The 24981-nt window shown below is 41.3% G+C and overlaps 1 protein-coding gene across 1 annotated transcript; it reads left to right on the top strand.

Moving 5' to 3' along the window:
* The first annotated feature begins 4231 nt into the window (after positions 1-4231).
* Positions 4232-5716, top strand: LOC126278374 (thioredoxin-2-like). Its single transcript, XM_049978448.1, has one exon. It carries the CDS (start codon positions 4372-4374, stop codon positions 4759-4761), a length of 390 nt encoding a protein of 129 aa, XP_049834405.1. The 5' UTR covers positions 4232-4371; the 3' UTR covers positions 4762-5716.
* Positions 5717-24981: the final 19265 nt, after the last annotated feature.

Below are 24981 nucleotides of genomic sequence, written 5' to 3'. Positions count from 1 at the left end.
AAAGTAGATATTAGACATTCTATTCTCCATGCTAATATATATAATAGTCGCACTAACTTAGAAAATTACTATTATAGTGATTTCATAAAAATGTATCTCTTTTACTAATTATTACTATTACTGATGTTGTTATTATCCGCACAGTAAAATAAAAGTACACACAAAAGGAATTCGATGTAATGACTAGGCATTATACGTGCGTAGATGACAATGTGCACGATTTTCATTGTCACACTTTTGCGACGTTTGAGATATAACTTATCGAGACACTTTTGATACCCACAATTGACATCTTTATATGATTAAACAACAGTATTAAAAACTTAAGTCCGTAATAATACTTATTACCCTCAGAAGCAACAATGTAAGAAAACAGATAAAAGTCACTCACCATTTACATGCGTCATGAAATTTTCCCATCCAAGACTGAAATGTGTGTTTATTGTTCCTCACTGTCGGCTTACGTAGTACTATTAGGCCCCCGTGTCTCTTTGTCACTGAATTTGTAGTTTCAAAGCAAAAACACTCGGAATCTTTCAGCAATATTTGTAGTTGCAGTAATCCCCATAATAATCTGGAAGATAACGTACTTCTGCTTGTTTGGCAGCAAACAAATTTGATGAGTACAGGTGAGTCAGAGTATACTTTAGCCTTCACAAATTTCCAAAATTCCTGTATCCTAACCAAGGGAACCCGTACCGTAGGGGACCGCACCCTCCCCCCCCCCCCCCCCCCCCCCCAGACTCTCAGGGAAAGGAAGAAATACAGTGTAGTAAGGTGGTTTTCGTTCAAAAAAATGATCTAAAAGTCAGCATTACGCAGGTTTGAACAGAGTCGGAACAGTATCTCTTTTAATGGATACTTAAATCACCAATCGTCTTCCAACATATTACAAATGTTTCACAAATTCTTTTGGAAATTGGTGGTGAGGTCATCGGTCCCTAAGCCTACATACGACTTAATCTACCTTAAACTAACTTACGCTGTGGACAACACACACACCCATGCCCGAGGGAGGACTCAAACCTCTGACGGGGGAGCCGCACGGACCATGTCAAGGCGCCGTAGACCGTGCGGGTACGTCGCGCGGCAATGTTTCATAATCCAGGTCTAGGCCGCCCCTTACAAACTTGACGCCTTCAGCGGGGTTGTTTGCAGCTTCGGTGTTTCAGAGCAGACGCTATTCAATACCTAATTGCTGAAGTTCGTTAGTAGCCACATTACTTGGAAAACCGCGGGAACCGGAGCCAGTAACTGGAAGCTACTCCCAGTGACTTAATTGCAGTATCCTCAAAAAAGAAACGGGACAAGATTTGCTGGACTGCCTCAGTTTATAAATCTGAGCAACGACCTTTGACCGCCTTAATGTCCTGATTCGAAACTTTCATCTTTTTCCAGAGGTATCTGCACCATTACACCGAGATACATTTCTTCAGGAGGAAGAAAGGTATTAATATCTCTGCACTTAATTTTCTCCAACTCTGAGGTTTGCAGATGTTCAAGTTTGACATTGCACTCAAGTAATGTGAGCGATAAAGAAGAAATATTGTAGAACCTTCAATATCGCAGCGCGTCAGCAATCGTTGGTTAATATCTTAAAAAACTAAAAACGCCTTAATATGTTTTCCGTATTTGGTATATTTTTCAAGTTATCTACGCCGAAACCTGGGTTAACACTTAACACTAGGTGTTTTTTTCGCAATCGAGGCGGGTTTTTCAGTTTTTAAGAAATATTGTCCCGTAATGTATGCACCTGAGAATCTTCGGTTTGAATATGCTTATTCGGTTGATTGAAATTCAGTAGAACGAATTCTAAGAACGCTAAACATAGTTTATTATAAAGGGTCTGAAGAATGATGTCACATGTAAGTAACCGATCTTCTACAGCAGCATGCTTAAAGGAGAGAACGAAAGAGTCATATCATATCGCTCTACTACTCGAGAAACTACTGCATCAAGAGATCCACCTTCGTTTGGCTTGGCTGTAGCATTTTGTGCAGCTTGACCCTCTTGGAACTCCTGTAATGCAGCTATTCACTTAGCGCTGGTATCAAAGTAATTGGAAGACCATAGAGTTCATTATGGAAAAAACAAGGGATATCTCTTTTCAAAAGGGCAGACAGGGAATTGTGCTTGTCAATCATGACACTAGCTCCATCGGCAGCATCCAATCAGACCGCTGTAAAGATTAACAGCATTGCCCTCATCTACTGCAATGAGTTCTACAATCTCAGCCCCTTCCATGTCCTAGGTCCACTCTAGCGGTACCACTAAGATCCTACGTACTACTGAGATCAGTTGATTCAGCAACAATTACTGAAAACTTACTTCTGAGAAGCAAATTAGGTTCACTTACTTTCATCACCTTGTTTGACAATAGCAGTGGCCATCTAACTTTTCCGGCAATTTCTGAATGCGAACATGCTGACTTCAGTAATGCAGACAAATGTTCTATAATGCTGGACAAATGTTCTATAATGTTGAAAGACACTTTATATTCAGCTATAAATACACAGATATTTATTTGCGCCTCCTTAACTTTGTCGCTCTCATTGAGTCCCGGGATGAAAATGAAGTTAAACGCTTTCCGCCCTACCAGTCTTGCAACACATTGCACATGCTTCTGCGTTTCTACATATCTGTCAATAGTAGTTTTCCCTCCAGAAGAAATATTTATTTCACTTTCACATCCCTTACAGTACGCAAAATTATCGCACTTTTTACTACGGTGTAGTCAACACTTATATTTAGCTTTACTTTCCCACTCGCTTATGTTGTTTTGAATTTACTTTATTTTACTACATTATTTCCGTTTTCCAACCATTTACTCATAACTTTTTCAATAATTCCATACAGTTGGTACCAAGCGACACATCTTACCATCACCATTATTATGCTTCGACGCCATAGCTTTGCAAGCACGTTAATAAATGTTACCCACGTTTTTTCGCATAATTTTAGCTGCAAGAATACAGAACAACAACTTTACTTTCTTGCAACGAATAACGAAGAGGCTACTGCAGACTTATTTTGAGAACATTATAGGAAAATAAATGACAGGTATTTTACTTTCAACTTAGACTGTTGTGAGTCGTTACACTATACTGTCAACAATAATTTTCCTTCCCTAAGAAATATTTATTTCACTTTCGCACACCATACTCTTGCAGTCAGGTATAGGGTTAATTATCGTTCCTCTGGCTCATTTTATAAAGAGCTGAACGAAGGCTTTTAAATAACGTCCATGCGAAGAATAAACTTAAGCAACCTGAGTCAGTACTCGGAAAACTGAGGAATTCACAGAAGGGACTTCCAAAACTTTTCTCGAGCAGTAGAGTTAAGCAAGTAGTGTACCAACACTTGCGGAAATAAAAATTACTTTGGAGGAATACACACAAACGTGATAAAAACAAGAGATTTGTCCTATGATTTGCTTTTTAGCAGTAGAGCAGTGGATTTTTTTTTAGAAAGCACGAAATTTCTTGCAAACACAGAAGATCTGATTCGCAGCTGCAGCTGTGATTTAAATACGGCAGACTGTTTGTTACCTCAGTATTATACAGATTTCAAAATTTTTATGCATCATTTTAAAGCAGTCACAATAGGAAATTGTCGTATAAGCACTTATTAATTAGAAATGAGCATGCGGAAGCAATATTATAGTTTCCATAAGAATAAAAGAAGATTAAATAGTGATAACAGTAAATAAAAGCGGAAGTATTTAATTCGTAAAAATATATCAATTAGCTGCATGACACGGCTGTAACTTCGTTGTTTTATGGAACGCTTTCACTTTGTCGTGCTAGGAAGTCATTTTGCAATGCAGCTGCAGCATGATTAGGAGAGCCGAGACTGGGCAGAACAATGAAATGCAGTACAAAACCTAAGGACAGCCGTTGCTATCCATTCCGATCATATGAACAAAATACGACATGAGTTGGGACGCTTTTCGTTAACAGGGAAAACACCTTTACGTTTATCTCTTCAAAGGCTTAAGGATAATTCCAGGTATCGAACACAGATTATTAAGTGTTCGACGAATCGAGTCTACAAAATATGCGATACTTTTGATGTTAATATCTCTGTACTGACAATGTATGACATTTCAGATCGGCAGCGTCACTGTAATCACGTGACTTCTTGAGTCGAGACGTGAAAGATTTTTTTCCATCGATATTAGTATTCTGACACACTGTCGGACTCTCTTTTCTTTAAAGTAATCTTTACTCTGATAAAATATTCCGTGAGTAACGTAAATAATCTCTGGTCAAAGGCGTTGTTCCGAAGTCGTTATCTCAATCAAAATTCGTAGAGCTGGTACATTTTCGTAAAGAAACATACAGCCAAACTCGTGATACCTCAGATGCAGTCATGACTGAGGAGGTGAAAACAAAAGAGAAGAAACCACGTATTGAAGTAAAAGAGATATCCAGCCCCGAGGAGCTAGCGACACTGCTGGAAGAGGCAGGCGATAAGCTGGTGGTGGTCGACTTCTTCGCCGAGTGGTGTGGTCCCTGCAAGATCATGTCCCCACGTGTCACGGAGCTCGCTAATGCCCACGATGACGTCATCTTCATCAAGGTTAACATTGATGAGTGCGACGAAATCGTCAAGAGGTACGGGATAAGTAGCATCCCAACGTTCGTGTTCATAAAGGCTGGCGAGAAGTTGGACTCCCTCATTGGAGCCAACTACGAGTTATTAACGAAAAAGGTGGTAAAGCATAAAACCCCTCCACCTACGGAGGAACTTTCCACATAGTAAAAGCTCTGCACTAACTAAGTTTACTTGTTGTCTGACACACTGACTTGAAATATGATGTGCTAAGTTTGAATAACGTTGTCTTTGTAACTACCGTTTCGTACTGTTTTACGTATATATAACATCCCGACTCAAGTGTGTAGAAGTGAAAAGAAGAGTGGGTCTCGCTCGTGTTTTTTTTTTTTTTTTAATTCTTGTTGCGCCGGCTTAAAAAATAGACGTTAGTGGTGATCTATATTTCACTGAGAACGATATCACAAGAAATAGCAGCTTGACGTCCCACTATTTTCGTGATCTATTTTTTAATCGGCTGCAAGCTCTTAAAGCTGCATTTGTCGTGGTATGTTGGCGTTTACACATGATTACACCGGAAAGGCAATAGTATCTGTTTGGAAACGAACCGTTTGAATAGAATATTGGATTATTGAGGCCTATCTTAGGGAAAACAGCCTTTTCTTTGTTGAAATGTTTATTTACGCGGTAGCTAATTCTCAGGGAATAGGTCATGATCATTAGATTATATCTATATATGATTACATCGCAATGAACATCAGGCATGATGCGATTATGGTGAAATTTATTTAAGTTGAATGGAATCTGTTACTAGTATAAGGGATGAAAAATGGATGAGAAACATTATTAATACTTACATTTCGGTGATACATAACTAAATGCCAAATTGTTAACAACCTATCCTACCTTATTTAATCATCTGCAGGCATTATGGCTTCTCATACATTGTAGATAACGATCTATTTTAAAACATCAAAAAATGTACACATAATACCCCTCCCCTCTTCCACGAGTGAAATTTAGTGTTCTTATGTTAGTAGCAAATTACATTCAAATATTAAAATTCTACTAGCCTACTACAAAATATTGCTGTCTTGTTGTGATGCTGTTGAACATGGAATTTAAACAGCGAACAAATAAACATATCAAAACAAAAGATATTACAATATATTGCTGTTTATTCTAGATGTGTCTTAAATGTGCAGAAAAATCGAGTCGATCAACTGTAACTACAATTAGCAAATTACTATCATTGTTGTTTTGTCATGGTTGTTTGAGGAATACGTAATATTCGCGCAAACAAAGTTGTTTGTTACGTATGGAGCTAATGCATCAGCATACTCCGAATGGAACCTAATGGGTGTACAGTATGGAGCAGAAGACTTGCTTTTATTAAGTGATATAAATTGATTCACTACTCCGAGGATATTTACTTCTACGTCACTCAAGCTGGCAGCTGTTCTTGATTCGAATTCTGGAATATTTACTTCGTCTTCTTTTGTGAAGGCAGTTCGAAAGGCTGTGTTTAGTAACTCTGCTTCGGCAGCACTGTCTTCGATAGTATGTCCATTGCTATCGCTCAGAGAAGACATTGATTGTTTCTTGCCGCTAACATACTTCACATACGACCAGAATCTCTTTGGATGATCTGCCAGGTTTCTAGACAAAGTTTCGTTATGGAAACTACTACAAGCATCTCGCATCGAAGTCCGCGCTAAATTTAGAGGTTCTGCAAGAGATCGCTAATCTTGGGGATTTTGCGTCTGTTTAAATTTGGCATGTTTGTTTCGTTGTTTCTGCAACACTGTTCTAACCCGTTTTATGTACCAAGGAGAATCAGCTCCGTCGTTTTTTAATACATTTGGCATAAATCTCTTAATTGTTTCCTTGAATTTAAGCCACATCTGGTTTGCACTTATATTATTAATTTAATGAGTGTAGATTGTCTTTCAGGAAGGCGTCAAGTGAATTTTTATTCGCTTTTCTGAATAGGAATATTTTTCGTTTATTTTTGGAGGATTTGGGGATAACAATGAGCCTCACTACGACAACCATGTGTTCACTAACCCCTGTATCGGTTTTGATGCTCGTTATTGACTCAGGATTATTTGTTGCTAAGAGGTCAAGCGTTTTTTCATAACCCATTTCTATTCGCGTGGGCTCATGAACAAACTTCACGAAATAATTTTCAGAGAATGCGTTTAGCACAATTTCGGGTGATATTTTATGCGTACCACCGGAATTAAAAATGTATTTTCGCTAACATATCGAGAGTAAAATATCATGAATAACTCATGTTATGAAGTTTGCTTCGGCCATTAATAAATTTTGTCGTTGTTCGTTCCGATGCCATACCATTTTGTATCTCGCATGGTGACTGTTAACCTCACCTTCGCCGTTCGGTACGGGACTAAACGAATTCACGTGAAGTGACCTGACAGACAGTCTGAATACACCCCGACGTGACGGTGCTGTGACGTGATATCGTTCATTTTGCTCTTCACAGCTAAGAGCTAAGTTTATTCCAGGTATCAAATGCAAATTGTTATGGAGTCTACAAAACGACTATGCCAAATCCACAACTCTTACCAAGAGAATCTGTCTGTACTAGAGATATGATGATATTCGAATTCTGTAGGTATATACGGACAAACGGACGCCGTCCCTCGATTGTGTGACAACGGTGGCAACGTATGTTGGCAACACAAAACCAATTCTGCGCATCTGTATGACCACTGCAGAGACATTTCTACTCTATGGTTCTCGGCCCATTTCAACTGTTAAAAACCTTCTTACTTTCTTAGTGAGGGTTTAAGGTGTTCTTTTTTCTTCCTTTCGTTTTCGAAGATACAAAAAGTACGGTATTGTTCTGAGACTTCTACCGCTGCAGACGTCCTCGGACGCTACTGGGGTAGTTGTTTTATTTACCGAAGGTAACTGTGCATACAATCAACATATTCCTTGCTCAGCTAATCGAAAGAGCTGGATGTTAACTACACCGAGGCTATAGTGAGATGATGGCATCCGAACATTAACGAGTTTCGCTAATGTTTGTTCTGGAACATAGGCTGTACATGTGACAGACACTGCACGATCTTATTAAACTGAAACCAACATCTCGATTAGCTGATTGGTTGATAGCGGCTCCAGGTGCTTTTGGAATAAATATTATATTTTCTGTACTGTAGTGTCTTCAGCCAAGATTATTTGATTATAATTCTGAAGTCTTGTAAAGTATTTGATTGAAGGGGAAATTTTAGGAAAAGAAGTAAAATTTGATTTTGCAAGATATCAAGTCATTGAATCACTGGGTGACTTTAAGGAATGGCTTAGGTATTGAGCAGATGCAAACAGTCTTCTACTCAAAAGTATTTATTTGTGTATTAATGTTAACAGTTTACTGGCAAATTCTATAAATATTTTTCCATAAATGTATATGCATAAATTTATGGAACATTAGTTACACCATACAGGGAACGACTAGCCAACTACTTTGGCATTTCAAAAGCTGTTCACTCAGTATTCATAATTAAAACCACTGATATCTTTATGTAGAAATAGATAGTTAATGACCAAACATTAATCATATGCAATTTAGGTGATGCCCATTGCACATTTAGTGCAATTACCTCTTCATGCAAGCTTTTTACTTTATATTTGTTCATAAAAACTTCAACAGTGACGATTCTTAAACAATAACAAACACAAAGATGCTACAACGGATTTACAACGACACATCAACGAAAAGAACACAAATTTAACACAAATGCTAGCAAAAACAGCAACACATTACAACAGAACAGCTAATATCCAGCTACATGAAATTAAATAAAGTACTAAAAGTTAACAAAGTAAAATAGTATTTTACAAATTATACTAATGAGAATTGTCGAATACTTTGAACTGAAATTTGGTATGTTAATTAGCATTAGTAATTTACAGGCCTTGTACATGATCTAAATAACGGTATAGAGATTCTAGGTAAATAGATTGTCACAGAAGTCACTTTTGAACAGACACTGGCGTCCAAAAGTAAAGCAACAAACCACTATTTCCGCGTTTTGTGTCTAATTCACAATATAATCATGCAAACTATCAACAGATGTCCGTACGATCGTGTTCCACACGGCAGGTGCCATTCTCGCCGACAGACAACCATACCAACAATGACATCATGAACCTATGAAGCCGGCCGCTGTGGTCGAGCGGTTCTAAGCGCTTCAGCCTGGAACCGCGCGACCGCTACGGTCGCAGGTTCGAATCCTGCCTCGGGCATGGATGTGTGTGATGTCTTTAGGTTAGTTAGGTTTAAGTAGTTCTAAGTCCAGGGGACTGATGACCTCAGATGTTATGTCCCATACTGCTTAGAGCCATTTGAACCATTTTGAACCTATCAAACGGGGTGGTGTCTTCTGGATAGTCCTACATCCACAATCACTGTGTAAACAGTCACAGACGGTGCAGTATGGCACAGATGATGATGTTTGGTTTGTGGGGCATACTCAAATGCGCGGTTATCAGCACCTGAACAAATTCCCAACCTTGTCTCAGACCAATCTCACCACGTGTATGAATGATGATGAAATGAGGAGGACAACACAAACCCCCAGTCATCTCGAGGCAGGTGAAAATCCTGGACCCCGCCGGGAATCGAACCCAGGTTTCTGTGCTCGGGAAGCGCGAACGCGACCGCGAGACCAAGAGCTGAGGACGGTATGGCACATAGAAGACGCCTACCACTCTGCGGTGAAGGCCCATAGGAAGAGTGGAAGCAGATGAATCGCAAACTGCTGTCGCCTGGTGACGTAATGTGAATCGTTCTGTTGTTTTTCGGAAATGGCGACAGTTTATAGAGACCGAAACTCTATCCCGAAGACCAGGACAGTGAAGACTACGTGTCACGTAAGAAAGAAAGGACCGTTGTTTGGCTGTAAGAGCATGACTGTACCGTCTTGGTACAGCACGGCAACTGGCATCTGACCTCGCAGCATCCACTGGACTTACAGTGGCCTTTATTGTCGGAGACCTGCATTATGTGTACCTCTGACATCCCTCCACAGAAGGGAGCTTTTAAAGTGGAGTCGTCATCATGCCACCTGGACGATCGAACAGTGGGCCGATATTCTTTTCACAGATGAGTCTCTATTTGGTCTGGAGAATGATTCTCGACGGATTCGCCTCTGGAGGGAAAGTGCAACACGATTTCGGAGTAAAAACTTTGTGGTAAGAGACTGATATCGAGGAAGAGCGACAGGGATTACGTTGACCACTCGAACACGTCTTCACGAAATTGTACAGGTGAATCGGCAAGGTTTAACTGCTGTCAGTTATCGTGGTAAGTCCTCGGGACATCAAGGTGCTGTGGTGCCAGACGTCGTAGTGATGCACGATAATTGTCGACGTTATGGAGGACAGGTGGTTGATGTTTTCTTGGAAAAGGAAGGCGTTACACCTATGACGTGGCCTACTCGCTCTCCCGATTTGAATCCCACAGAGCATGTCTGGTACGCAGTAAGGAGACGTGTTGCATCCACCAATCATTCTCCAAGAACTGTGGCCAGCTCTAATGCAAGAATGGGTGTTATTTCCTCAACAAATGATGCATAGCATGCCCCTTCTTCGTCAGGCCTTTATTGTTGACAGAGGTAGTCATTTCCCACACTGAGCACATTAATCAGTGGTCGGAATGTGTGTGCAAATCCATTACGTTAGAAAAAAGGAAAAACATTTTCGTCTACCGTTATGCATCTTGCAGCTGTTTACTTTCTATGCTATTTACATTGTTTCTATTTTTCTGTCACCTGTGTCTACTATTTCGTGGCAAAATAAATGCAACCTTGCAGAATATCTGTTTGTTGTTTTAATTTTGGAGACCTGTCATGTGTTAACACAGTTACTATTTTCACTAGTCCATGTCTTAATACAGTTTTACTGAAGTCACAGACTTTGCCTTGATACGATGAAGACGAGCTGGAGACACTCGTGAACTGGCGCTCGTAATGTTGTACACAAGAAATTCAGAACAAAACTCAGACATGACCACATTTCGCTCCAGACGTCCGGTGGGCAAATATTACTGCAGAAACGGTTGAGCCAATTTTATACCTATAATGAGTACTGCTTACTTTCAAAGGAGCTAACTGGCAGTTTACATAAGGTTGCGACAACTGAGGCTATGCGGTCTGGCAGCAGTCGGGCGACACATAACAGACCCCTGAAGTTCTTCTCACTTAGCAAACTTGCTGTGCCTTGTGTAAGATATCGTGCCCTTGCAGCCATCACTATTTTACTGTAGTGGGTCGGGGAGGGGGGGAGGGGGGGAATGATCGCTGCAGCATGAAGGAAGGGCCATCCTTCTAGGTGTCAGGATGCGGGGCTCTCCCGCACTGAGCGTTGTGTTTTCGTTTGATGGCTTGGGAGGCGGGAGTCACATTGTGGCAACTGCAGACAAACATTAAGTTGGCCCGAGCTACCAGAGTTGGCGGTCATGTGTGCGTGAGGTGTGCTTGCTTGTGTGAATGAATCGTTTGTGTTTTTCTCTTCCGACGAAGGCAGTGGTCAGAAGCTTACGTGCGTCTTTTAATTGTGCCTGTGTGCAACTTAGCGTATTATGTTTACGGTAAGTAGCAATCTATCTTTACCTACAGTGTTAATTTATAAACACTGTATCTCCGCTCGGTGAGAATGCACTGGCACGGTGGCGGCCCGGGACAGTGGAGGCGGGTTTGATGTGGGCACAAGGAAGCAAGCGGCGACTTCTTCGGTAGGTAACGGCAGAGAGCTGGGTGCCCTAGCGTTCATGCCTGAGACCAGGATGCAGCAGCAGAAACGTCATCAAGCGGTGACGTAAAGGAGGAGGCCGTTTGTGGATGGACAGTTTTTGTACACGTCCGAGCAGGTATTGTTGCAGTGACGATGTGCCTAGTGCCGTCAAAATGTCTTGAAACAACGTTATAGCATCAGAGTTCTGCCGTACTTGCAGAGCCGCTGCGTGGTATCAGCGCTGAACCTGCAAGTGTCAGCGAGCACTCGTATTTCAGCAACGGATCCTGGACCGATTACGCGTTGCTACGTATCAATCAAAACTTCTGCTGTGTTGTAGCAGGCAACTGATGTCTTTAAAAAGAATTATTATGTGCTAACTTACGAGGAGGTATTGAATAGAATTGGAGAGAAGAGAAATTTGTGGCACAACTTGACTAGAAGAAGGGCCAGGTTGGTAGGGCATATTCTGAGGCATCAAGGGATCACCAATTTAGTATTGGAGGGCAGCGTGGCGGGTAAAAACCGTAGAGGGAGACCAAGAGATGAATACACTAAACAGATTCACAAGGATGTAGGATGCAGTAGGTACTGGGAGATGAAGAAACTTGCACAGGATAGAGTAGCATGGAGAGCTGCATCAAACCAGTCTGAGGACTGAAGACCACAACAGCAACATTTCGTTATAACGGTTTATACGTCTTCAGTCGATCAAAACCTTGAATCAAGGTGCCAGTGTTACTTCTCTTGTGGTTTTACTGTTTGGGAACTTGTAAGCGATTTGTCTGTGCAACGGATTTTTATATCTGTTCATATTAGATAACCTAATATATAAGCTTGATCCAGAATGAAGTTTTCAATCTGCAGCGGAGTGTCCGCTGATACGAATCTTCCAGGCAGATTAAAACTGTGTGCCGGACCTAGACTCGAATTCGGGACCTTTACCTTTCGTGGGCATGTCCTCTACAACTTTGAGGTACCAGGGTAAAGTTTTGGTAAGAGATTCCTCATCCCAGGCCATTGAGATTAACAGTCTATATCCTTGCAAAGGATGTGATGATTTGTTGTGCTATCTGGATGGTAAATGGAAGGACGTTCAGTGACACATTCCCAGTGGTGATGATATTTTAGACATCTCAGTAAGAAAATATGGAGGAAATCTGATTCTGGAGTATCTAAACAGTACGTTGTCTGTCTGTAAAGGCTTTTTATAATCTTATTCGTTTACATAAATTGTGCTTTTCACACAGCTGCCTAGCTTACAATGGAGGCACTTATTAATTATGAATGTCTGGTAGACACCAAGCAGAAGCTTTGTTGATTGGTGTTTGCAGTAGTGTGAGATACTTTAGGTGGCCATCAGTGAGTTCCGGATCTAAAGAGGTAAATCTTTGAGATAAAGAGGGACTAGCTTAAGCAGTACTGCGAATAGACGTGGAGATTCTGGAGCAAACACAAATGGTGTAGATTATGAAGACATTATCCGTTAACTTGAAGCAGAGAAGGGATTTAAGGTTCTGAATGGATGGAGTGTATTTCATTTGGAATATGATGGAGCTTAGTGATGGAAGTAATACATGTCGTTATAAGTAAAGCATCTGGCTGTAGAACTTAATTCCCTGACGAAGACGAAATAGAAGGCGACGCAGGAGAAGGAGAAGAAGAAGAATAAGAAGGAGAAAATCGAAGATTTAATTGTATGGAGTTCATGAAGCTCTCACGGTCACCTTGGTGCCCTGCAGTATCACCTTGGATGTGTGCGGGCAGTTAGGACCGCCTGAGGAATTTTGTGGATTGTGGTGCTCATGGACACGACCCTTCGCTGCGGGGGTGGATAAGGTACAGTTTCTCTCCGCTTTCTCTGCATCCCAGGCTATTCTGCCCTCCCCAGCCCTCTCCCTCCACCCTCCGACTCCCGCCAAGCTGCAAACTTATACATCCAACTGAAATCGTTGTACAGTGTTTCACGAGACATGTGCTGGAGTGCCCTCACCTTCGTGTCATCCCACCATCATTTATCGCTGATGCTCTAGTCGCTACTGCAAAAAGAAGCTATTCACTTCTACTACTTTTCTTCTTATGGATTTTTACCCGCATCAGAATCGTAAGTTTAGCCTGCTTCAACTGAACACACGCTTACCAAGGAAAAATTTGCTAGGGAAATTTCTTCTGATTTATTTTCCTTTCTCCTGTCAGAAAATAACTATCGGTGGTGAATTATTCGAGATGGAGCAACTGACCACAATTTTGACGTATCTTATAAAGAAAGACAATATCTTTCAGATATTGTTCAGTCTACATCTACATCTACATTTATACTCCTCAAGCCACCCAACGGTGTGTGGCGGAGGGCACTTAACGTGCCACTGTCATTACCTCCCTTTCCTGGTCCAGTCGCGTATGGTTCGCTCGAAGAACGACTCTCTGAAAGCCTCCGTGTGCGCTCGAATCTCTCTAATTTTACATTCGTGATCTCCTCGTTGTCTCCAACCATCAACTACCAACTAGTTGATGGTTTTAGACACGATACTGTTGTTACAATCTACGAAAACCCACTCACAGGTGTTGTCAACGTATGCTTGGAGTTAACTCACTCATCGCCGGTTAAGGCCTGAAGATGGTGCACTGAAACACCGAAACTGGTAGCTACATAATATATGACTGCACCCGGGTTCAATTCCCGGCTGGGTCGGAGATTTTCTCCGCTCGTGGATTGGGTGTTGTGTTGTATTCTTCTCGTACCTGCGTGCAGTATTGAGGGAAACGTCATTTATAGAAAATTTTTGTATGTCCATCCTTCTAACTAAAGGTTCGAAGGACTTGGGCTGTTCACTTACGTAAGAAAATGGAACACCTGTAGACGTCTTTTCGATATTATTTATTATGTAGGTACCAGTTTAGGTGATTCAGAGCTTACCTGTTCACCTGATTAGCTGGGTGGTAACGTGCTTACCTCCAATGCACTGCACCCGGGTTCAATTCCCGGACGGGTCGGAGGTTTCCTCCGCTCGTGGATTGGGTGTTGTGTTGTCTCCATCATTATTTCAACTTTATCATCGGCCGCAAGTCGCGCAGTGTGACACCGAATGAAATAAGACATGCATTGGCGACCGAAGCTGAATGGGACCTTCCGGACAACTATGCCATACTATCATTTCATTTCAGACCTTAACTGATACTGAGGGGTTTAATTCCTTTCGTAGACACGATTCCATCAGTGACCAACATTTACGAACTGGTTTTCGTAGATTGTAGCAACAATATCGTGTCTCCAACCATCAACTGGTTGGTAGTTAATGGTTGTAGACACGATATTGTTGTTACAATCTACGAAAACCCATTCACAGGTGTTGGCAACTGAGTGGATCGTGTATACGCTTGGAGTTAACTCACTCAGCGCCAACTAAGGCCTGAAGATGGTGCACTGAAACACCGAAACTAGTAGCTACATAATAAATGACATCAAAAGGATGGCCGCAGGTGTCTCTCTCTCTCTCTCTCTCTCTCTCTCTCTCTCCCTCTCCCTCTCCCTCTCCCTCTCCCTCTCCCTCACCCTCTCTCCCTTACTCACTCACTCACTCACACACACACACACACACACACACACACACACACACAAACACACACACACACACATACAATAATTTTTTTCTATTACTTGCTTCCGTTTCCACGAGCGAACACATAGCTGTATTTACTCGTATTAACAGTAGTCGGTTCTGAGTGTTATCTATGTGAATTAATACGTACACACTAACAATAACATAACTGAAATCGCAGAGGAAAAACTTAAATTCATTTGCAGAAAAGAGTAGTTAGCTTTCATGAACTTCTAGTAGACGCTTCAGTCTGGAACCACGTGACCGCTACGTTCGCAGGTTCGAATCCTGCCTCGGGCATGGATGTGTGTGATGTCCTTCGGTTAGTTAGGTTTAAGTAGTTCTAAGTTCTAGGGGACTGATGACCTCAGAAGTTAAGTCCCATAGAGCTCAGAGCCATTTTTGTAATACAACTGACAGCAATTATAAAAGTTGTCTCTTTTATTGTACGATACAAAACTGGCAAAAGTGTCAGCTTGTTAATAAAGCACAAAACCGCAGCCGAAATTCAATCGTTATAGCTCTCTGATTAACAATACCACATCATATTCTGACACAAGTTTTGTAAAAGAAGTGGAGAAGTCTTCGGACAGCTGTTTCGAACGAGCGAAAAGTGAAGTGTAGTATACGGCTGCGTTAAAGCGGGTATGATGACTAGGAAAAGCATCAGTGTTTCGAAGATTCGTATGTATCAAATGGTGAACTGGAAACGAGCCTGGAAATTGTAGTAGCAGCGGCAAGAAACCTCTGCAATGTGTTATAAGGCTGTCTGCAAATAAAAGAAACCATTTAGGCTAAAATATATCATCATGCTTTTGAACGTCACCGCAGTGTGAAGGAAACATTATCAATGCAAAAAATACCTTTTATTAAAGTATTCCCGTAGCACAACAACACACAAACGTATGGTACTCCAGCGTACAAAGATCTGATGCCCACCAATTTATCGGTACAGCAGCTACCGGTCACACTTCCCACAGTAAACCCTTGTCCAGTCTCCACGGTCGGCTAAAGAAAATTTTTTGCTCCACAAGCGACAAATCATAAGCCGCCCCCTCCTCCCTCCTGCCCTCTCCTCCCCCCCCCCCCCCCGCACACACATACACATGTACACTTCATGCCTTCCTCAGACCTAAGTATCCCTTCCTGCACATTGTAGCCTTGCCAAATTTTAAAAGTAATTCTAAATCTAGTGATTGTGGCAGTGGGTTGTTTTCTCTTTTAAAATAAGTGCTATACAGAAATTCCTCTCATCAGAAATATATTCCTAAACGTTATTCCAGTTCCAAATATCAAGAGACGAAACAAATCGCTTCCATCTGAGGCAGTTCCTGAGATCATTGTTATCTTTCAGTGAAAAAGACGTTCCTATTTATACAGGGTGGATCACAACATTAAAAATTGTCACTGTGAAAGTATACGATAACAGAGGCAAAATCGTTCTAGTAAACGTGCGTCCGCAAACAAGCCGTTGGCTTCATAACTGCGACTTTGTGACTGACTTCAGTATAAAATATTGCCCTAGTTGCAAATTTACTCTGATTATTCTGGACGTACCATCATATAGCGAGAGGTGGTAACATGTAATGCACCAAGGAACATCGTCTCGAACATGATCGTATTGGTACTCTGGTTTTATGATGTGCGGAAGCATAATGTTGTAAGGATATACTGACGTCCAAATCTTTGAAACTGTTACACTCACCGGTCAACGTTACACTGTACTCTCATCTTTTTATAGGTCTACTCGGCCATGAACCTCATTTTTATAACAGAGCGATGTGGCATAGTGGTAAACATACCAGACTCGCTTTCGAGAGGACGACGGTTCAAATTACCGTCTGGTCATTCAGATTTAGTAGGTTGTCCGTGATTTCCCTAAATCGATCCAAGCAAATTCCGGAATGGTTCCTTTGAAAGAGTACGGCTGATTTCCTTCCCCGCCCTTGGAGCAATCAGAGCTTGTGCTCCGTCTCTAATGACCGTTCTGTTGACGGGACATTAAGCTCTAATCCCCTTTTCACTTTTATGAATGACAATGCGCGACTGCATCAAAGTGTGCAGATGGAGGAGTTCTTGGAACGATAGTATATTCGCCGAATGGACTGGCGTCCATGTTCCCAGGCTTACATCTCATCGAGCACATGTGGGAAGTGTTAGGGAAACGCAGCTCGTCCATATGCTTCAACGACCATCCAGCAGTCATTAAAAGCGCTGGTGGAGGAATGGAGGGCGCTACCACAAAAACACCTTACCAGCGTTCTAGCCAGCATAGAAGCACTTTGCGGAATAAGCACTGCCGTCCGTGATGAACAAAAACCCTAGTAAGAACCATGTCATGCCTTTTATAATTCCAGCGGACCACCATAAATCTCGGTGGCTTCAGAGTAATTATTGTCTTTGAATAAAGGTGTCATTTCTTTTCGTCTAACTCCGTACTTCTTTTAGTTACGTTCTATACTATACCGTAGCATTTCGTTCTATATGATGATGATGATGATGAGTCCCATACTCCGTTTACCGAGCGTAGGGGAGCGACGCGGGAGACCCGCGCCGCCATACTAGGCAAGGTCCTAGTGGAGGTGGTTTGCCATTGCCTTCCTCCGACCGTAATGGGGATGATTGATGATGATGATGAAGACGACACAAACACCCAGTCATCACGAGGCAGGTGAAAAATCCCTGACCCCACCGGGAATCGAACCCGGGACCCCGTGCTCGGGAAGCGAGAACGCTACCGCGAGACCACGAGCTGCGGACTTCGTTCTATATAAGGTTCATGTTTCGTTGAACTGTCTCTCAGCAATGACACATCATGTGAAAATTACTTATTTTATATATATATATATATATATATATATATATATATATATATATATATACTCCTGGAAATCGAAAAAAGAACACATTGACACCGGTGTGTCAGACCCACCATACTTGCTCCGGACACTGCGAGAGGGCTGTACAAGCAATGATCACACGCACGGCACAGCGGACACACCAGGAACCGCGGTGTTGGCCGTCGAATGGCGCTAGCTGCGCAGCATTTGTGCACCGCCGGCGTCAGTGTCAGCCAGTTTGCCGTGGCATACGGAGCTCCATCGCAGTCTTTAACACTGGTAGCATGCCGCGACAGCGTGGATGTGAACCGTATGTGCAGTTGACGGACTTTGATCGAGGGCGTATAGTGGGCATGCGGGAGGCCGGGTGGACGTACCGCCGAATTGCTCAACACGTGGGGCGTGAGGTCTCCACAGTACATCGATGTTTCCAGCATTCAAAGAGACGAACATAGAACTAAGCACGTTAATGTTACAAATAACCTAGTGACTGAAAAGTCCAACTTACAGAGGGCCTGGACACCTGGATTCCAGGTCACGAGACCAAACAATTGGAAGGAATAAAGTGCCAGCAAAAAAGAAAATATAAGCATTGGCGTGAAGCGCATGTGCTGTTTCAATATGGCTCCTATTCTGCTTCGACATGAGTGATGCGCGACTTTCTAAGCAAGAGTCCTTAAACACGATAGTCTCGATATACAAAGGGTACCAGGAAAGTTTCGCAATACGACGCAACACTAAGTCGCTGGAGGATGATTGTTGCTGTGTTCTGAGAATACTTCGTACTTGCATTGTAGCCGCTGTGCTAAATCTGTCGGCACAGCCGTTCACTAGCACGGTTAGTTTGAAGTGCTTACTATGGCATCGTAGTTACGAAGTGAGTTCGGGTAGTTTTGTGGTTCAACTTCGTGCGTATTTATACATAGACCAGTGCTTTGAAGAAATTACTTTTGCACTCGGTGATGGTGTCCACATCGTACAACTAACAATATTCAGGTGGCACAGAGTATTCCAAAGAGGAAATTTCATTCTGGGGAGGATGCTGAGAGGGTGGAACGACCACGATCGTCAGCTACGGAGGAAAACATTGATGCTGTGAGAAAATGCTGGACGAAGACAGGCGAATAACCTATAAGCTGATAGCGGATACCTTAGGGCTGGATGTAACAGCAATCCGTTCGATTCCGCAGGATGATTTGCAAATAAGGAAACTTTGTTGTCTCTGAGGTGCCGCATAGACGGGCGGAAGAGCAGACGACAAGACATGTGACTTGGTGCCTGGAGGTGTTAAAGAAGTTTTCTAAGGGACGATCTAAGTAGGAGAATAACATCGTGACAGGTGATTAGACCTGATTGTACTATAATGAGTGCCGACGAAGACTCAAAATAAAGTTTGACACTCTGAAGATGATGACACGCCCTTAGCTCAAAATTTTAAACATGGCTGAAGCAGTAACTGTTGAAAATCTTCACGGTAAATGATAACAGTCAAACAGTTGCAGGATAAAGATTTATTGAAATCCTTGACCACGGTTTCGGTATATTTAAATATAATAGGGAAAACGTGGACAATTCCACGTTTGCTGAACATCTATTGGTCTTACAGCATATGGCATGTAAATTGGATGACGTAGAATTGGTACACGAAATGAGTAAGGGTTACAAACTGGACCTGTTCGAAGAATTAGAAATTCTCGAACTTCTATCTCTAAAAGATGGATTTATTCGCGAACAGGTGCAGCTTAGAAACAAAAATGTTTTTGATAGTTTCAAACCCCTTCTTGCTCTAACGCAGGAGTGTCCAAACTATGGCCCGCGGGCAAACCGGCCCGCGCTAGCTGGCCGGACACCCCCGGTATCAGGCCCGCAAAATATTTTGAGGTGGTTCCTACACTACCAACAATTGAGTTTCGAGGCCTATCGCGACCAATACACCGCGACATTGGCTCTGCTGCTCGCTACAAGCTACATAACTAAACTTATTGTTGTCCGCTTGAATAAAAATGCGTTGACATACTCTACCTCTGATACGTCTTGCAGTAATAGTGTTGCTAACAATGATTTTGAGATTTCGTTAACTTTGCAGGACGCTTCCGTGAAGAATATGCAGTGACATACTTTTTTGTCGGTGAAATTCGCCAGAATAAAATACTTCGCTCAGGTACGTCCACCAACCAAAATTACGTAATTAAATAAAAATCGTAGTTCGTTTCAGATCCCACAACCTTAGATTTTTGCGATTTCATCTTTCCTTTAGCCTTACATTACGGTGATCATGGAGTGCTAGGGTGCTTTAATCCCACTAGGTAGATCTTGGCCCTTATGACTTCGTGGAGGAGACAATGTGGCCCGCGGACTAAAACGTTTGGAGACCCCTGCTCTAACTTAATATAGTCTGGCTGACTGGAAGTTGACACTAGGACACAAGCAAATTGGTGTTCATATTTTCTATTGTATGTATGTGTTTTAAATGTTTCTGATATGTTTTATTTATTAATACAGAGGTTTTGAATTAGCACAACCTTTAAAATTTTGACGCGCACGAGTATGTTCCATGGGTTTTAATGTGCGCGAGTGTCGCGCATACCATAAGTGCCCTCTCTCGGTGAAACTCTCTGCCCTTAGCGCTCCGACATCCTCTTCACGCTAGTTCACAGGCTAAGTACTGATAACATGCCGTGTTCGCATCGACCATCTCTTCATCATTTTGCTGTACAAAAGGCGGTGATATTTTAATTTTAACTACTGACAACGCCTTTAGCACGATTTTTTTATCTATCTCCACTGCAGGATGTGATTTTAGTAAGTGACTGAAAGTTTTTATGCTTGTAATACATTGGCAATTTTCATGGTTACTTAAAGCTATAAGTGATTTTTTTTTCTTCTGTCTCAGTTATGGTGCTAAGCTTTTTGCTAATGAAGGTGTCTTCCTGTCCAAGTGTATTTTTGCTTCTGATGAAGGTATATTTAGATATACACAACAGTGGTCAAGGATTTCAAACAATCTTTATCCTGAAACTGTTTATCTGTTCTCATTTACCGTAAACACCAAATCAGTAAAGAAGAAAATAATGGCTTTTTATTTTCAGATCAAGTGGAATTGTGGAGCGTGTCATTTTGGACACACAGAAGACAGTCACATCTAAGTGGTACACTGATCAGGCCTGCCCAAAGACATTCAGTCTTTGAAGAACTTGCGACCGAAGTCAGGAATGGACATTTGGTTCCTCCGTTACGACAACGCTCCAGCCCAATGCGCCAAAGCATGCACCGTGTGTTTGAGGGGTAAAGCTTTGAAACATCTTGAGCACCCCCAGATCTTGCTCCCTGTGACTTTCCATTGTTTCTGCATGTGAAAGTGAAGGTGAAACAAGTGCAATTTTCAAGTGACGTGGACCTCCTGAGTGCTTGGGACAACGAGTGTGCCTTACTCCCTACAGAAACTTAGCAGAACTGGTTTGGAGAGTGGTTTCAGAGGATGGAGAGGTGTATTCAATGTGGCGGAAATTACTTCGAAAAAATTAAATAAATAAAGCTGTATTGAAAAACTTTCCTAGTGCTCTTTGTACGTGGAGTTCTCCCATTCCAACACAGTGTGGTACTGATCACTCTCAAGTTTACATACATGTAATTCTCCGCTGAAATATGTAACAAATTTTAGAAAAATGCTAGTTCATAGCCTGGAAGCAACAAAATCAACTGTGTGAATCAGCTCTGCGCTCACTAGCGACACCACAGAATGCGGCAGCGCTGCATGATGGCCGATGTGGACTCCATTAACCTCATTAACACTTTATGCGAAGTAGAGAAAGGTAGGAAGGTAAAACAGATTCCGTTTAGTCTTATAACACAACTTGAATGCGTATAACACCTGCACTCTGAGAAGTATCCCATTTTTTATGTTTAAAATTGCTGAAGGATACAGAAACGAAGCCTAAATCATGAAACAAAAAACGGTATTACCATATATAGTTCGAGTGCTGTCATGATGTATAGGTAAAAATGCTGCCACAGCTGAAGGTAGGCAGGACGCAGTGGCTACAGGAAGAGACGAAATGTGCTGCGTGCGTTATTTGTGTAGCTGTTGGCGTAATCGTGTGACATATCTTTTGTGTTGAGAACACTGATTTCAACCTTCTTCAGATTTCAGTGAATATCTTTGGTTAGCACATATTTTATTCGAAAGTGATAAAAAACATATTACACGAAGATTTCATTTGTTTTACTCGTTGGCCATGGTTACAAAACCTACGTCGACATCTGAAGAGAAATGGTACATCTGCCACTCCTAGAAGAGTAACGAGGTTCAACATTAAAAACATAAGTATGATATCTGCGGAAGTCGAAGATTTGTTGAACTACGTATTGATATTCGAAGGGACGTATTCATTTGCAATAGGTAAACCGCACAGCGTATACACTAATAAAAGACTAGTAAGAGAGACATATAAATTTTCACTTCACCGTCTAGAGCGACAAATTTTCGTCGCCGCTACTTAGCAAATTTTCTCTTCTCTTTGCGTTAATTTGGCCGCAAACATGTGACCGCTTGTGGATGGAGCGGGACTTCACATAGCTCGCACCGTCTTTTAGGTAGCGGTTCGGTGAAAGATGAAGTGCATAACGAAGAAGGCGACGGTCATTGAAGCAGCAGAGCAGATAGTGATACAAAAATAATTTCGTTAACCGTTAATACGAGGTCCAACCACACAAGTGGTGTTTCTTGGCTGCAGTCGAAACTCGGTTGATCTATTTCTAATAAGTTCCCAAGCAAACAAACAATGGTATAAAAAACGTTGCTTCCATTTAATAGTGCTTTGCATCGTACCTGTTAATCAAATCTGAATCAAAACATGTGCAACCAGGTAGAAATTTACAGCGTACGATGACTCGCTGTGGCTTTCGCTTGTAATGTTGCGTAATGATGTCAAACGTAATACCTCCACATCGCATTCCCTCCACCATTCGCACCTCTACGTGTTACAGTCCCGCAAGACGACGAGAACAGAATCAATTTTCAGGCACTGGAGTCGTAGTGCGGGTGTCCACGATACACGTTTGAAAGGAACTCAACGTCAAAGATTGTAATAAAAGGAAAATAGTGACTGGGAAAATTTGTAAGCTGGAGTAAAGTAATTAGTGAAACATCAAAAGAGGGACGTATAAGCAAAGGAAATCAGAATGCTTCTATAGGCTACCTACATGACTGTTGTACATCAGATTGTCGTAACAGTGCAATATTACAACAATTTAGATTGCTTCGTTACAGACAGCTGACTGTCATTTAGTAATCTCGATAAGAATTCGATAAATTAAAACGGAGAAGAGTAACGAAATGCACGCGCACATTCTCTGATTTAGATTAAATTCAAAAAGTATTTTCACTTTTATGTGTTCTCGTTTTTGGGTTATTTATTCGGCGTCTACTACACTATCATTCAAAATTTACTCAAAGCCACAAGGGGGAAAGAAGAGGGTAAATCAATTTTTTTGTCAAGGTAATTTTGTTGCTTCTTTCGTTTAGTTTTAATGCTGTGGTTTACAATCCGCAAATGTTTTACGGAAGAAGGATAGTCACAGAAGTATTATTTTATTTATTATTTTGAGCTTTTCCTCATTACAGAGGCTTATCTCCAACATAATAATTTATTTGGAAATTACAATATAAACAATAACCGTCTTAAACTATATTCTCAAAATATTCCTCCAGGTGTTTCGATCTTGTGTGTCTTCTTCCTCTGCGCCCATTCTCCTCATTGTGTGCTGTACATTTTGGAGCCAGGTGGTCATAGGTCGTCCTCTTCTTCTTCTTATCCCCTCCGGTTTCCCCTCCAGTATCAATTTTGGTATTCTGGTTTTCTCCATTCGTCGTACATGCCACTACCACTGTAATTTCTTCCTATCCATCACGTCATATATTCTTTCTTTTATTTCCATTCTCCTTATTACTTCCGTGTTCCTTATCTTTTCTATCCTGGAAATTCTTGCCGATCTTCTCCAAAAGTCCATCTCTAGAGCTTGTAATTTTTTAATGTGCTTCATGTTAACTGTCCAGGTCTCCGTACCATACAGAACCACACACTCTAATATGGATTTGTATATTAATTTTTTAGTTCTGCTCATTACATTTCTGCTCCATAAGACTGAGTTAAGCATCCCAATGACCCTCCGTCCGCTACTAATTCTTTTATTGATATCTGACTCTGATTTTCCCTCGATTTCTAAAATGGACCCCAAATAACAGAAAGTGTTTATCTTTTTGATTTTCTTTCCTTCAATGTATAGCTCATATGAATCATTAGTCAAGTATTCTGTTTTTTGGTAATTAATCTTCAAACCCCAAGTTTTGTATGCTACTGCTAGTTGATTGCTAATATCATTAGCAGAATACAGAAGTATTTACTGTTTTGATATATATTATATATTCTTGCTAAAATGGAAGAAGTCCAGCACACACTTGAGAAAGAAAGTAAATGTCCCGTTGGAACTTTTTATCTTTTATTTCCAGTTATTGAAGCTGCACTTAGTTAAACAAACTGATGTTGTGGTTGTAGACCATGTGATAACATCAGGTTCATCTTTATTCAATATTTATACACCGAATATGAGGATAATTAGAGAGTGAGTGGTGTCTTTCTTGTCCACATTTTAATTTAATAAAGTGACTGAACAAGATGATCATTGTACACATATTGCATATTTTGTGTGCCTTCGAGTAGCCAGAATACGATCATACACTAAATGTATTTCTCAGTGCGCTTAAAGAAACGCATGAAGTCTGTAGTGGTTGCTTAACCCATTAGCATCCACTCTTTAACGCAGCTGTGACTAGAATATGGTATTAATCGACGCCAAAACTAGAACTCAATTGCCCAAAGACTGCGATGACAGTATAATAATGGACTGGGCATGGTTATTGGCTGTAGCATACAGAAAAGTGTGTCCTGTTTCGCCATATGACGTGAGTCACACGACAGCCTATGAATAACTCCCTTAATGACAATAAAAAATACTAAAACTAAAAGAAACAGTGTCAGGAATGGAATATTGTATTAATGATTGTCTTTTGTTTTTTGAAATTTCTTTCCTGTATTAGTTAGTCACGTGGATTTACTTTCTTTTCCTCTGTAGACTTTATGATGTTGAAGACATTGCTCCAAAGCGGAGGGGAAAGGCTTTAAAATATTTTATCGCGTATTCGGTAATAAAATATAATGTCAGAATCA

The sequence above is a fragment of the Schistocerca gregaria genome, chromosome 6 (assembly GCF_023897955.1).
Source record: "Schistocerca gregaria isolate iqSchGreg1 chromosome 6, iqSchGreg1.2, whole genome shotgun sequence".
Lineage (NCBI taxonomy): Eukaryota > Metazoa > Arthropoda > Insecta > Orthoptera > Acrididae > Schistocerca > Schistocerca gregaria.
Note: the sequence above shows the minus strand (reverse complement) of the source record. Positions and strands in the feature narration are given on the sequence as shown.